The sequence below is a fragment of the Sebastes fasciatus genome, chromosome 5, assembly GCF_043250625.1.
Source record: "Sebastes fasciatus isolate fSebFas1 chromosome 5, fSebFas1.pri, whole genome shotgun sequence".
Classification (NCBI taxonomy): domain Eukaryota; kingdom Metazoa; phylum Chordata; class Actinopteri; order Perciformes; family Sebastidae; genus Sebastes; species Sebastes fasciatus.
The window spans coordinates 3,519,747-3,534,202 of NC_133799.1; the positions used below are offsets into that span (position 1 = coordinate 3,519,747).

The 14,456-nt window shown below is 39.4% G+C and overlaps 1 protein-coding gene across 5 annotated transcripts in view; it reads left to right on the top strand.

Annotated features, from left to right (window-relative positions):
* armc9 (armadillo repeat containing 9) overlaps nt 1-3,515 on the top strand; it is a 30,114-nt gene extending 26,599 nt beyond the window's left edge. For all 5 annotated transcript variants that reach the window (XM_074634563.1, XM_074634564.1, XM_074634562.1 and 2 more), the window contains one exon: nt 2,288-3,515. In XM_074634563.1, the coding sequence (XP_074490664.1) occupies nt 2,288-2,310 (23 nt within the window). In that variant the 3' untranslated portion in view covers nt 2,311-3,515. The remainder of the gene's footprint in view (nt 1-2,287) is intronic.
* The last annotated feature ends 10,941 nt before the right edge of the window (nt 3,516-14,456 follow it).

A 14,456-nucleotide genomic window follows, 5' to 3' on the forward strand; every position in this document is an offset into this window, starting at 1 on the left:
TAATACGAGTAAAATCTTGTATACCATAATGTGAAATCTTTATATTTCTATGCTAACAATATGATATAATAAATCAAGACATTTCACTGGCAAATTAACCACAAAGAAATTGGCTATATTTGGCTAATCCTGGAGATTAAACAACTGACAAATCACATTACAGGAGAGTGTCTGCCATAAAGCAGTCATGCTCATTGATTTTGTAGCATTACCCGCAGTTACCTTAATACAACCATAGGTATTGAAGGGAGAGCTACCTCAGTATGAATGGTATAGTGTGACTGTTATCCGTCTCTACAACTCTTCCATGGTCAGAATTGAAACTCTGTCTGTCTCACCCATTTTACATCCGACAAATATCGTAAATCTCCCTGCTCCTTACAATCAGGTTTGACCACAATTGTCCACTCTAGTTGTTCTGAAAACAATAGCGGCCTTACAATAACAAGCGACAAAACAAAAGTGGAATTTACTGTAAGATCATGCTCCAGTTTCTCTGGAGCTCACATCTTTTACACATTTCAGCAGTTTCAACTGGAATACTGTGATTAAAATCTGCCATTACTGCTTTTGTATAACTGCGTTTCTACAGTTTCTAGTGTTTTGCCGATGGTGACACTCAATTGTCAGTTGACAACAAGTAGTTAAGAACTCACAAATTCATTCACACTGTTTAATCATTCACTCACAGTTCCCTTAACCACAGTTACCCTACGTTTAACAGGCTATGAGTTTGTTTTTAAATCATTTGAAGCTGAGATTTTGGACTTTGTGTTCTAAATCCGCACAGCCCTGCTTGTCTTTTTTACTTTTCTTCTTTACAATTCTACAAAAAGGAGAACCATGAGTCAGTAGAGTATGATTGTAGTGCTTTTTTCTTTCTTTTTTTACTAATAGCAAAAGAGCCACATACTACATACTGTAGCTCTCACAAGCGCAAGGCTGGTCCAATTCCCTTCAGATGGAGGAGTGGACAGTTTTGTGTAGGGCAGGCAGGTGTCTGATATTTATGTTTAGGCCACTGGACTATGTCCGATGTCTATGACCCTTGTTTAATCTAATCCAGAAAAGATAAAGCTATAGATTTTTGATGATTTTTTTTAATTCATCTGAAGTTGTATAGCGATCGTGGCGAGTTACAGCCTGAAAATTACATATTTTTTGGCGGTACATACTGTTTATGACTGTTAGAATAAAATAAACATTTGCTGTCAACTTCCCATCTTAAACACAGAACTTGAGTCCCTGCAGGGAAGACGGCCTGACCAGTTGCTCTGGTGCTCTTAGTTGGGTGATAACATCTCTCCATGCTCTCATGCATCTTAACTGCATTTGATGAGCGAGTACCTCCGGCTCTTACGCCGGCTGCCCTTACCATAAAGCCTGTAATAGGGCCTAATGGTTAGTCCGAGCCACCGCATCATCCTGTGTGTGTGTGTGTGGTTGTTGTGCTTATGAGGTCTGGCAAGTGTCAGACATCTATCGACTCACGAGGAAGTCACTTAATCGCAGCTCCGCTCAAAGGGCAATAAGCAGGCACACATGACATGGCAAATAAAATAAGTACACTCTTCCTGTGAGCATCTTTAGCTTTTATTGGTTGGCTATCTGCTTATTTTTTTTTCTTCAGCCACTATCTTTTCAATTTATTTCCACTTGAATGCATCTTCTGCTGACTGTCAGGTGTTATTATGCCTAATGTTTGCTGCTTGGTGGAGTCTGGCTCGCAGAGACACCAGCCACACGCTGAGACAGGATCCGCTTCAGGCCCACTTTTGGTAAACACATCCGTTGTGACTGACAGAGACGCTCCTTTGGCTGAGGAAAAATAGCTGTAGCTGACCACCCACTCAGCCAAGCACAAACAAGGAGGGGAGCCGCCGCCGCTGCCGCTGCCTCGCCATGTTGAGAGGATGGAAAAGACCGCATTATCCTACCCCAAGTCTTGTTGACAAGGCGGACTTCACGTGACGACAGATCCCAGTTATGTGGCCACGCAGCTAGAGAAAATGTAGGAAGTGCGTTGTATCTTAGGACCGTCACTCATTGAGGAAATCCGACTTTCTTTTCTCACAAATAGGTAGGAAAGAATATAACAGAGACCAAAATATTTACCTTTTCAGACGGAGATACTTTGATTTTAAGTTATATCAAGATAACAAACTTTTCTTGGGTAAAGTCGACAGAGCATGAGGAAATCTTTAATTTTCTTTTTATTGATAAGTTAAAAATCTGACTGTCCTCTACCTTCCCCTTCCTTCCCTCCCTCTTCTCTCTCCTCCTTCAGGCAGCCAGTCAAAGAGGAGGTGAAGAGGGAGCTGTCACCATGGAGGAGCGCTATCTCCGCGGGAGCATCGGGCTTTCTGTAACATCATCCTCCCATGGTTGTGATCCGGGTCAGGGCAACAGAGATGGTCGAGGATCAGCAGCAGCAGGAGAAGGGGCTTGAACAATGCAAAGGATTGTGGCTCTCCGTTTCTTTTCTCCCCCCCCTCCTTCGGCTTCAGCACAGACTTCTTCTGTAACATAATATAGACAATAATAACCACAACCCCCGGCCGTCCAACCCTGTGAACATTGTAGCCTTTAGTTGGCCCTGAATTTCTACACTCTCTCATCAAGGTGATAGTTGGCACACCTAAATATTTGCCTCCAGCCATGACAAAATTCACCTGAAACAAGACGCGGGTATAAGTATAGCTCCGAGTTGGGGACCTTCACCTTTCTGGTTTTCTGACATAAGCACATTACATGTCCTCACGTCAGTGGGGATAAACGGAGACCCAGAGACGCCTCATTTTGTTAATAAAACCGTATTCTCTGCACTTAAGTCTGAATACAAGCTGCATGTTCAGACTTAAGCACAGCATGGTTTTATCTGGTTCTAACTACATGTAAACAATCCTGACATGACTCTGCATATAGATAAACATGTTTTATAATCTCTCTGTGATTATCACAGACTGTAATTCATTTGAAATTGAGGCATTGCAGGGACTTTGTTTGTCTTTGAATTTATTGTACTGATATTAAAAAAGTTCTCATCTAGATTCCATAAATCTATACTCTTCTGAACTTCACTGCGTACTGTATATATTGATTTTTTGACTGTGGTGGAATATCCGTCCACATGAATAATTAATTGTACCGGCTTTACTTCAAATATAATAAGGCATTATCTCATATCCGAGTAGCTGCTCTATAGTTTAACTTATGCTCCAGGAAATGTTTACAATAAAGACACAGGTCTTGACGTGAGGTGTCAGGCTCGTGCATGCTTTTTAAAAAAAATATTTAGAAGTACTCATTGCTTTTAATATGCACTACCATCTGTAAAACATCTGACAAAAACTAACTTGAATTTGCATTGTTTCCATTGTACATTTGCACTGTTTTTCAGGTGTTTGTGATGTACAGTATATTTATGTTGACTGCTACGTGTTTATCGTGATGCATTTGGATAGTAATTGATTTTGATACTTTTTAAGTGGTTTTAAATAAATGTGTCACCTGTGTTCTGGTCTTTGGAATCTATAACCCTCATTAACTGCTGTATTGGATGTCTCAATTTGATGACTGTTGTTGAAGGACACTTAGCTCTGCGCTACGTCCCCATTTGGCTGCTGCTGAGATCCGCAGCACAGAATCATAAATCACCTCCCCTTACATAATAACTGCCAGCCAGCAGTTGGCATATTGTGCCCATGCGCACAGTGTTGTGTGCTCGTCTTTGTGCTGCACAAGAAAAAACTCTTTGTGTTCAACTCATCAAGATGTCACACAGCAGGAAGATTTCTGCTCTCGTATCGTGTTGTAAAACTGAAAGCTCTGTCGCAGCTCGCCAGCTCACCTGACAGCTGCACCCTCTCAGATGTTCTGGGGACATGTTGAAGTCGTCATTAAAGTCCCCATGAATAATTAGCATTGGCATACAAGATATACTTATAGTCTGTTTACTCCAGCACTGTGTTGCTTAATCCATTGGCTGCTTTGAAAGGAAGTGAATAAGGTTTCATTTCTCATTGGGCAACAGAGAGTGCTCCGAGTTTACGGATGACAGAGATCCCTAACTAACTGGTGACAAGGCTGGAGAAGTACTTCGTATTAGGGCTGCCAACCTCTTAGTCAATTAGTCAACTAATCAGTCGTTTTGGTCTTAGTGGACTAAGATTTCTTTTATGCCTTTTCATGCTGAATGACGTATTTCCAAGAAACTTATGAGCACATCTTTGGTAAACACAAGATTTAAAAGGTCCCATATTATAAAAAAGTGAGATTTTCATGTTTTGTTATTATAAAGCAGGCTCAAGTCCTATATAAATACTGTGAAAGTATCGAAACACTCAATCCACAGGGAAATACACACAGCCCGTATTCAGAAACTCTGCATTTGAAACAAACTGTCAGGATTTCTGCCCATTCGTGATGTCACAAATATACAATATTTAGACCCTTTACACAATTTTAAACGTAAACATTCTAAATGTGTCCTAGTTTATTTCCTGGTTGCAGTGTATGTGAATGTCATCAGCTGACAGGAAGTACACATGGACCCAAGCTGTTGCCTAGCAACGCAATTCTGTCGCAATTCCGTCAAAATGCGCTAAAACGGAGTGTTTCAGACAGAGGGTAAATACAGGTATATTCAGGCCGAAAATATGAGGAAAATAAAGGGTTTTTTGAACATCACATCATGTAAACATGTTCTAGTAGAAACACAAAATACAAGTATGAACCTGAAAATGATTTTTTCAGACATTTTTTCCAGATTTTTTTTTTTTTACCTTTTTCAGACGTTGTTTAGACTTTATTTTCCAACATTTTTCAAACTTTTTTTTCAGATATTTTTCAGTCTTTTTTTCCAGCATTTTTCAAACTTCTTTTTCAGACATTTTTTCAGACATTTTTCAGACTTTTCTTAGGACATTTTTATTTATTTTTTATTTCCTTTTTCAGATATTTTTCAGACTTTCTTTTTCCAACATTTTTCAAACTATTTTTCAGACTTTTTTTTTTTTTTTTACCTTTTTCAGACATTGTTTAGACTTTTGTTTTCCAACATTTTTCAAACTTTATTTTTCAGACTTTTTTTTGGGACATTTTTTCCAGACATTTATTTTTTTTTTTTTAATCTTTTTCCCACATTGTTTAGACTTTTATTTTCCAGATATTTTTCAAACTTTTTTCTCCGACATTTTTCAGACTTTTTTTTAACGGAAATTTTTTCAGACTTTTTTTTAACGGAAATTTTTTCACTTTTTTTTTTTTTTTTTTTTTACCGTTTTCAGACATTGTTTAGACTTTATTTTCCAACATTTTTCAAACTTTTTTTAAAAAGTCTGAAATTTTTTTCAGACATTTTTCCGACTTTTTTTTCAGTCTTTTTTTCCAGCATTTTCAAACTTTTTTTTCAGATATTTTTCAGACTTTTCTTAGGACATTTTTCAGACTTTTTTTTTTTTTTTACCTTTTTCAGACATTGTTCAGACTTTTGTTTTCCAACATTTTTCAAACTTTATTTTTCAGACATTTTTTCCAGACCTTTTTTTTTTTTTTTTTATCTTTTTCCCACATTGTTTAGACTTTTGTTTTCCAGATATTTTTCAAACTTTATTTTTCAGACTATTTTTTGGGACATTTTTCAGACATTTTTTTTTTTTTTTACCTTTTTCAGACATTGTTAAGACTTTTATTTTCTATCATTTTCAAACTTTTTTTTTCAGACATTTTTTCCAGACTTGGAATGAAGTGGTGCTTTTGTGTGATTCTTTGGGGAGAAACTCACAGATTTGTTGATTAAATCGTGTAATGCATGAAACCAAACTGCTGTTCTCAGCACACTGTTGCAAATGCAATGAAGTTTAAAACCTGAGTGGAATAATGTGATTTTAACAGTTATGAAGAGTAATATTAACACTCAAAGGTGATGTGACTATTACTGGCAGCAATTTTGCCTCTCTGCTTTCAGCATAATCACTGATGAAAATGTGAATGAAGGAATGAGAAAGCTGTATCCTGGCTGCTTGTCACAACCAGACTTCATTTAGATTTTCTGTTATTTGAGTGGGAAAACCATCTTCTGCAGCTCTTCTCTCAAAACAGGCACTTCAAGTTTTAGGCGTAAAAGGGTGGTTATCAAAGTTCCCAAATTGTTTCAAAGTCCAAAACAAACAAATCAAAGTTCCCCCTTTTCTTTTCTTTTCATTATCTTTGTGAGGTTACAACTCAACATTTTGGCAGTTTGCTCTCCCAGGTGTGTTTGCGTCAGTGGCTAATTATGAGTCAGGCCCCTCCCCCTATGTGTGACATCAGAGCTGACCCTCCAATCAGGCTTTTTCAGAGGCAGACAGCAGGATACGCACACGTGTAAATAATGACGTTAACGACAGCTCAATCACTGTCACACAATCAACAGAGCCATTGTCAGTGTTATTAGTAACACCTGTGTCCTTGAACACACACCCTCCAATCTAACACACTGAAAGACTTAACTGTATATCACAAGTAAATACAAGTTAAGTTCCTGTAATGAAGATGTTAACACCTAGCCAGGACCTTACCCAATAGCACACAGATGGCCAACTTCCCTCTGATATAGACTTTACAAGCTTTCTGTGAATAGGATATATTTATATATTCGTCTTTCTGTATGAGCTGCCGTGTTTGTTTTGCAGCCACAGTTGAAAAGTAGGAGTAGTTTCATTGATGATGGACATGAATTACCTGTTTCAGTGTTATTTCTTTGTGAGTTTTTGTAATATTTTGTAGTATTACGGTGATCATGTGATTGCCTCCCATTGGTTGTTGATACCATATATAGGTGAGGCCACATTCGCTTTGTCTGTTTGTTTTGAAGACCTACAGTGGTGGAAACATGCTGGCTTTTGAATGATTTAGCCACTACAATAAAGGCTTTTAATAACACAGAGCAACCAGTTATCTTATCATTAGTTTTTTTCTGGGCAAGTCTTTTTTCTGGGCAAGTGACTAACTCTCACATGTGGTTCCCCGGAGGCATGACATACTCAGCGATTAATATTGTGGATGCTGCCAGTGGGTAGCAAGCACAATGCGAGGAAACAGGCCGCACATGACAGACTGACGCACTAGCAGCCAGGTGGCCACGTAACCCTGAGCTCGAGCCGCGCTGCTGCTGTCCAGCTGTAATGGCGACAGAGAGGAAGCTGCTGCTTTCTATCAAAACAAAAGTGTGGATAAAGACTAGGGATGGGGCTTAATGATAATGGAAACATATCAAACTGTTACTGTGGCTTTTATCACACTGAAGGGATTCAGATTTGCTTCATGACTCTCTGGGCTGATTTATCATTTCAGTTTTAAAAGGCTGTATTGAAACAAGTTGTAAAGCTATTGTATTGTTTTCAAGGCCCTGTTTTGAATGAGGTTCCTGTCAAACTCAGTTTTTAAGACCATCATTATTTCAGTTTTCAGCAATAAATCTATTCTAGCATGGAAGAACTGTACAAATAGTGAGTGGGAGGAACCTCTTGCAGGTTAAAGCGACCCGTGATTATCCAAGAACGCAATGAAGGTTTTCATGTCACTTTGGTTCTTTAAAGATGATTCTGCTTTTTTAAAAAACCTGGGTCTTTGTGGTTGTGCCCGTCGCTCCCATCATGACATCATGACAGTTTACTCACTTATTTCACAATTGATGTGAGGAAGCAACACGGCTTCACAACGGAGTCCATTATTATGAGCATCATGTACCATTAGATAAACAAATCCCAAGTTTAGCCATGTTACATTTGTGCATGCAAACAAAAGAGGATTTGCATTTGCATAATTGCATCCAACTATTAGCAAGTACAATGGGACAAAGTTGAACAGCTTTTTACATCTGAAACAACAACATTATGCAATAATTTGACCTTCACCCTTGATTTTACTTGTAAAGAAGTGGTTTAGTTAATATAGTTAACCTGGAGACTTGTTTATGACCTTGCATTTTCTTAAAAGCTAGGTTGATCTGGTGAGAAAATGTGATCCTTAACAGTGGGAATGATGGCCAAAACTCTTGGCAAAGGTTGTTGGCAAAAAGACCTTAATCTCCAACAACAGGAGCATCCTCTAAGGAAGAGTCCCGACTGTCATCGGGATCACTGGCACCCCTTTTCAGATTTGTTTATCAGTAGACAGCCATGTGCTCCACTGATAAAAGGTGACGCCAACTAAAGTAGAGACAGCGTTTCAGTGTCTCTGTCTCCTGAACTTTCTGTTTCCTCCTGACTGGTCCTTTTGAAACGGATAGATAGAAGTGACCCCCACAGCTGGCCTTTTGTCATAAACACTTGAAGCTGTGTGTCTTTCCTTCAGGCTCATTCAAAAAAACATCATTACATATCAAGCGGAGGCGTTCTTGTCAGGGTTATTTTCAAAAAACATGTTATTTTTAAAGGTTAAAAAAGGCCACTCATCAAACAGACTTAACACTAAAGCTTATTTGGAATTCACCTTTTACATTTTTGACCTTCTCAGGAATGTCCTCGCAAACTATCCATTAACCTTTAGCGTGAATGCGCCTACTCTTTTTTTTCTGTGTGTACACTCGAGCAAATCCAAACTGTGACTTAGCGTGGTTTGTGGGACACACAGTAAATGCTGGTCTGTTGATTCTTGAACAGGAAAGGGATAAAAGATGAATCATTGTCACAGATGACAGCTGCATCAGTTTAACGGCGAGCTAGTAACTCTTATCTGGACATTTCTGCATGCACCGAGGGCGACTTATCTGTGGACAACACCAACGTCTCTGAGATTGGGTTTGGCAGCTCAAGGGTCACTTACGGATGGAGTTGTCAAGGAACTATATATTCAAACTTTCCATTAATCTGAGCACGTTTAGGACTTCTATGGCTTAAAGATTCCTATAGGGAAGCGGCTGTGCTTTGCTCTTAAACAGGGGTGGTTAAGTTAACCAGATGTACGTCTGAAAAAACACCCAGTTAGTGTTTGACCTTGAAAAATTCTCTTGTAAAACCAAAAATACTGTTTGAAAACACTTCCAATAAAGCACAAATCTTGAAAAAACTTGTCAAAGTTTGTTTTCAAGTGAGGCTTTATCGCCCCTTGTGGCCGATGGGCAAACTGCAGTTCAACTGTCTCGTACCTGCTGGTGTTTTCCCTCCTCCAGCCTCAGCGGGCAGTAATGAGCCCATTACGGCCTAGCTCATCACAGTGAAGCGAAAAGGACACCACACTAGGGTCGTGTCTAGAAGGTAACCCGCAATTTGCGAAATCTGATCTGAAATCTGCAAAAACTTGCAAGACTCGTTTCCAGACGTCTTATCCCAGCCTCAGCTATTCAGGATCAATGCCTAACCTTAACTATTTGAGGTCAATGCCAAACTTTACCTATTCAAGGTCAATGCCTAACCTCAACTATTTGAGGTCAATGCCTTACCTCAACTATTTGAGGTCAATGCCTAACCTTAACTATTCGAGATAAATGCCAAACTTTACCTATTCAAGGTCAATGCCTAACCTTAACCATTCAAGGTAAATGTCTTACCTTAACCATTCGAGGTCAATACCGAATTTTAACTTTTCAAGGTCAATGCCGAACCTTAATTATTCAAGGTCAATGCCTAACCTTAACCATCTTGCGAGAGTTCCCCAACATCGTGAGTTACCCTCTAGACACGACAATAACTCACAGCTAATCCAAAAATGGGCAATGAGGTGGATCGTTTCGCAACTTGCAGTTTACCTTCTAGACACAACCCCCACACTAGGGGTAAGGCTATAGTTCATACTTGACCTTGAAAACAGCAGTTGACAAGACAACGTCTGCTGATAAGGAGAGATATGGTCAAAAGCGAGTAAGAAGACGTTTTTTATCAATTTCTTAAATTGTTTTGATGGAGCAAGATGCTAGTCACACAGTGAACATGCCTGTTTCCCAAAATAGCATCATGTAGATCATTAATACCATTCTTGTGACTTTGTGGGACATGTCAGGCCTAAATCAGTAATGAATATAACACTAAACAGGAAGGTGTGCCAGCACTGCGAAAGCTTTACCAAGAACTGTAGTTCAACAAGGCATGAAGAAATTAGACTTTTGGGTGATAAGGTCTACATGATATTGTCCTCCGTATAGCTGGGTGCTTGTGACCTTATTGGAGTGTTTGCTAAACCCATAGGGGCCTCTGGGTGGTTGGAGAGGGGGCAGGTGTTTACCTATAGCCACAGCTGACAGGGACATTCACAACACAGCCTGATCACCTTTGTTCTATCAGCCCTTTCATGGAGCAACATCCTCAGTTGACGGCTGAGTGGAAAAGAGGGAGGGGGAAAGGAAAAGATCCCCTCAAGCCACCTTTTCTTCCCCAGCAGTAAATTCTTTCATGGTGACTGAGGAGATAGCAGCCAGGGCCCCTCGTGACACGTGACATTTCTGACACTCGTTCATCCCAAGTCAGACACTTGACAAGAGTCGGACAGACCAAAAGGTAATCCTCTCCAGAGCCCCTCAGGTGTGTTAAACCCAACAAAGGATTAGCACAGACTTCCTCTGAGCCAGAAGTAGCGGCAGTAAGTTTCTATTTCTTATTAACAGTCTATTTTTCTTACCACCCCATAAACCCTCCAGCCCACCTTGACTTCCTCAGTCTCGCGTAACAAGGTGAAAAGGGAGCGGTTCCGTAGAACGTTATCACACTGATGGAGTGACGCGGAGACGGACACAGTCGGGTTAAATTGAGTAATTTCACCTGAGGATTTCACAACTCTGCTATCATTTCCCAGCATGCAGGTGCTCATTTATCGTAAAAATGAAAGGTTTCATCAGATAGGAGAAACAATTGTATAGACTTCTGCACTCATTAATCTTTTCATATCTTGGTTTTGAGAACGTTTGGTTTGAGAACAATACTTTTTTTTTTCAATAATGGAAACAATGCAATGGATAAAGGATGTTAGATATGCAGTTCTTGTGTATGTGCGTAAGGACTTTCATTATTTTTGAAATGACTACTGGCCAGCAAAAGTCATCTTAGGTCATATAGATTACACAATATTTCTTGTACTGTATTGTTATTACTTTTATATAAATTTTTTGATGGAAACAGCTGCCTGCTGTCGCTGGAAGGTTGATGTCAACCAAAACAGTTGTGTTGGGAGCCATAAAAAACAAAACAATGAGCTGAGAGAAGCAAAAGCTACAGCCATACTAGAACGTTTTCATTTTAAAACATTTCACTTTTGCTGCGTTTTTGCCTAGCGTCCACACTACTCCGGCGTTATTGAGCCCCTAAAACTGGGACATTTGAAAGCGTTGCTGACTCCGTTTTTAAGTTTTAAAACTCCGAGGTTGCATTTTAGTCCGGACGAGTGGAAAAGGAGACCTTTAAAAAGGATGATGCAGACACCCACGTTTGCTTCTTGATTGGGTTTTATCAGTCATGACGTGTCCTTCCCTGATTCATCACACCCTATATCACGTAGACCTTTTCTGGAAGTAAGCTATCCATGCCATTTAAAATGCCGTTTTAAAAAGAAATCGTTTTAGTGGGGATGTAGCCGAACACGCAATAGAGCTGAGGGGAACTGCAGAGTTGGGTGATTTCTTTTCTCTGGGTGCAACACTACAAGTGACCCCTTTCACATACAAGTATGTAATTCATTGTAAATATAGAAGTATTGATAAGTGCAGCTTTAATGTTGCATCCTTTGGAAACTCTGTAATATCATGAAGTACATTTGTCAAGAAGCGTATTTTAAATTAAACATGAAAATCAATAAAATTGCAGTCACAAGGTCATATCCTGACACCAGCAACATGTTACAATGACTCACTATAACCTTAGTTTTCCTTATCGGCTGATGCCTCTGTTAGACATCAGTGACAAACGCTGTTTGTTTCCAGCCAAGGGAAAGATGAGGAACCGTGGTGTCCATCACCACTTCACTCCTCTACAGCACTTGCAGAGCCTGAATCCACAGAGAGAAAAAAAAAGAAAAATCAAAACGGGAAAAAACACGGCCAGCAGGCAACAGGATGCACATGGCCCTGAGTAGGATGGCTGGTTGTATCCAGGAAATGGAGAGAGAAGGAGAGGAAGGAGAGATTTTGAATCGCAGCTGTTTTCGGGATTGAAAAAAAAAAAAATCCTGTTTTGAAGCACGGAGAGACATTTTGTTGTTTTTTCCCCCCGACCATAGAGAGGCGGAAGTTTGCCACAGCAAGGGTTAAGTGTGGTTGTGGTGGTGACAGCTGTGCAATCAGCATGTCACCTATCACCAGTCCTCAATTTGTTTTCACGTCTGAGAGACATCAACATTTGTTTTGACTCCAAAACTCATATTTTGGGGATAAAGTATCTTTGTGGTTTGGTTTCATTTCAGAGGAAGCCAAACTTTGACTTGCTTTTGATTTCCAACATATGTGGCACATGACTTGTGAGTCATGTTGCAGGAATGCCTTTATCAAAAGCCTCATCTTCCTTGACCAACTGTTTCCGACAGTATAGCCAGCATATAAAAGTGACATATGAAGTGATTTGTCACTTTTATAGGCCGTCATATACATGAAATCCTTCGTTACACAATGCCTGTGAAGGGGCGGTGAGCTGATAAAAACTTGTGAAGTTTGCTCCTTAACACCAGGACCCCTTGCTGACGTCAGTAGCATATCGGAAAGTTCACAATACGGGCTGAATAATATAACTAATAGTTTAGTAAATCATTGTGGCTCTGTTAGTTATTCCGACTGTTCCTGAAGGTTGAACAATTCCACTTCCTTAAGTTTCCATTTTGCACATCACTCCTTTTTATGCTTCATCTTTTATTTTTATTTTTTTATTGGTGTTTGTACATTTAATTTGTAACACTTGATGACAGCCCTTTTTTATTTGAAGTGGTTTCGGTCACTTCATATTATGTACTTTTACTTAAAGCTGTATTTGTTAAACTGTGTACACTTGAAGGGAGAAAAACAAGCTGACAAATGCATCACCTGCTGATATTGTTTTTATGGAAAAACACATTCGAGAGACAGGGAGCAACATTACCTCTCTCTTTTTGCTCTATTTTGGTCTCCACCACCTGTCTGTCTGCTGCGTACAGTGCTGTGGGTTCAGTTCAGAGGTTATTTTAGCAAATGTGCTAAAAAGAGCTAAAAGAAGCTCAAAAGCAATAGAGCAGCAGTAATGTGATTAATGTGATTGTCTGTGATTATCAAACATATTTATTATCAGTAATGCAGTTTAACCCTAAACCTAATTAAGGATGAAGAGACAAACACAGTGCTATGCTGTGTAGCCTGAAACAATACAACGTTACAGTGTATTGTTATTTAGCAAACAAAGTAGCCTTTTATTACCTGTTTTGTTATGTATTGCGGTCGTAGCAGCGAGTAACAATAGGGGTAGAAATAAACGTGATGGTGGCAGAGGTAGAGTAATAGCCTAATAAAAGTAGCTGAGTGTTAGCAGACGTATATAATACAAGGTGATAGTAGTGGCAGTACACTGCTACCTGACCAGTAGGACAAGCACTGTAGTTTTATTGTATTTGTGTTGTGATGTGTTGTGATGTAACACAAGTGGGTATTGGACAATAATATGATATTTTTGGTGGTTCTTCAAAAGGTCATTCTTCACCTCTGGCACATTGTATGAAAAATAACAAAGTTTCCTCTAATGTAATCAGTTTGAGGTACAATTGATTCTCATATGTGAACATCTCCCGAGCAGTAAGGTTAGATTGTAACAGTAGTACAAATATCTCAGTGCATTTACTCAGATACTGTACTTACGTGCCCTGCACATCACAACAGACCGAGTACGAGTCAGGATGTACGAGACGGACAGATGTCAAGAGGCGCAGGTATCTAGGGCCTGCAGGTGCAGGTGCAAGGAAGAAAACAGAGAAAAGCCCAAGATAGAGGTGTACTGTTTAGCTGTAAAATGAAAAAGTTTGCTCGTGCTGGTGGGCGCTGCTTATTTCCTCAATTAATTAATTAATCTCAACATTCTGAAGACATTTGAGGCGAGAAATAGGCATTACAGTAACAGAATATTGGGGTGCTTTTCATGTGAAAAAATTACATTTAGAAAAAAAAGAAAAATCAAATAAAAGAAGGGCGTTTTGGGGAAAAATGGCCTCAAATTTAGTTTCTTGAAGCCTCATTGAGAAAGTAATAACTTTTTTTAAAATCAGATTTGCTCTAATGTTGCCTACTGCTGCTTTAACATCTTCAGCGCTTTTTGGAAGTGGAAAACTCCAAACACACTTCTACTGATAGAAGAAACAAAAGAAATACAATGTTGACTTTGTCAAGATGCTTATTGTTAACCAATAATAGAGTATCATACATGTGTGTGTACACGGCGAGGCGGACTATTTGTTCCCTGTTCATTCATCATCCGCATCCTGTGTGTGTGTATGTGGTCTCTACGTCACTCTGGCTGTGTCTTTAAAAGCGCCTCTCA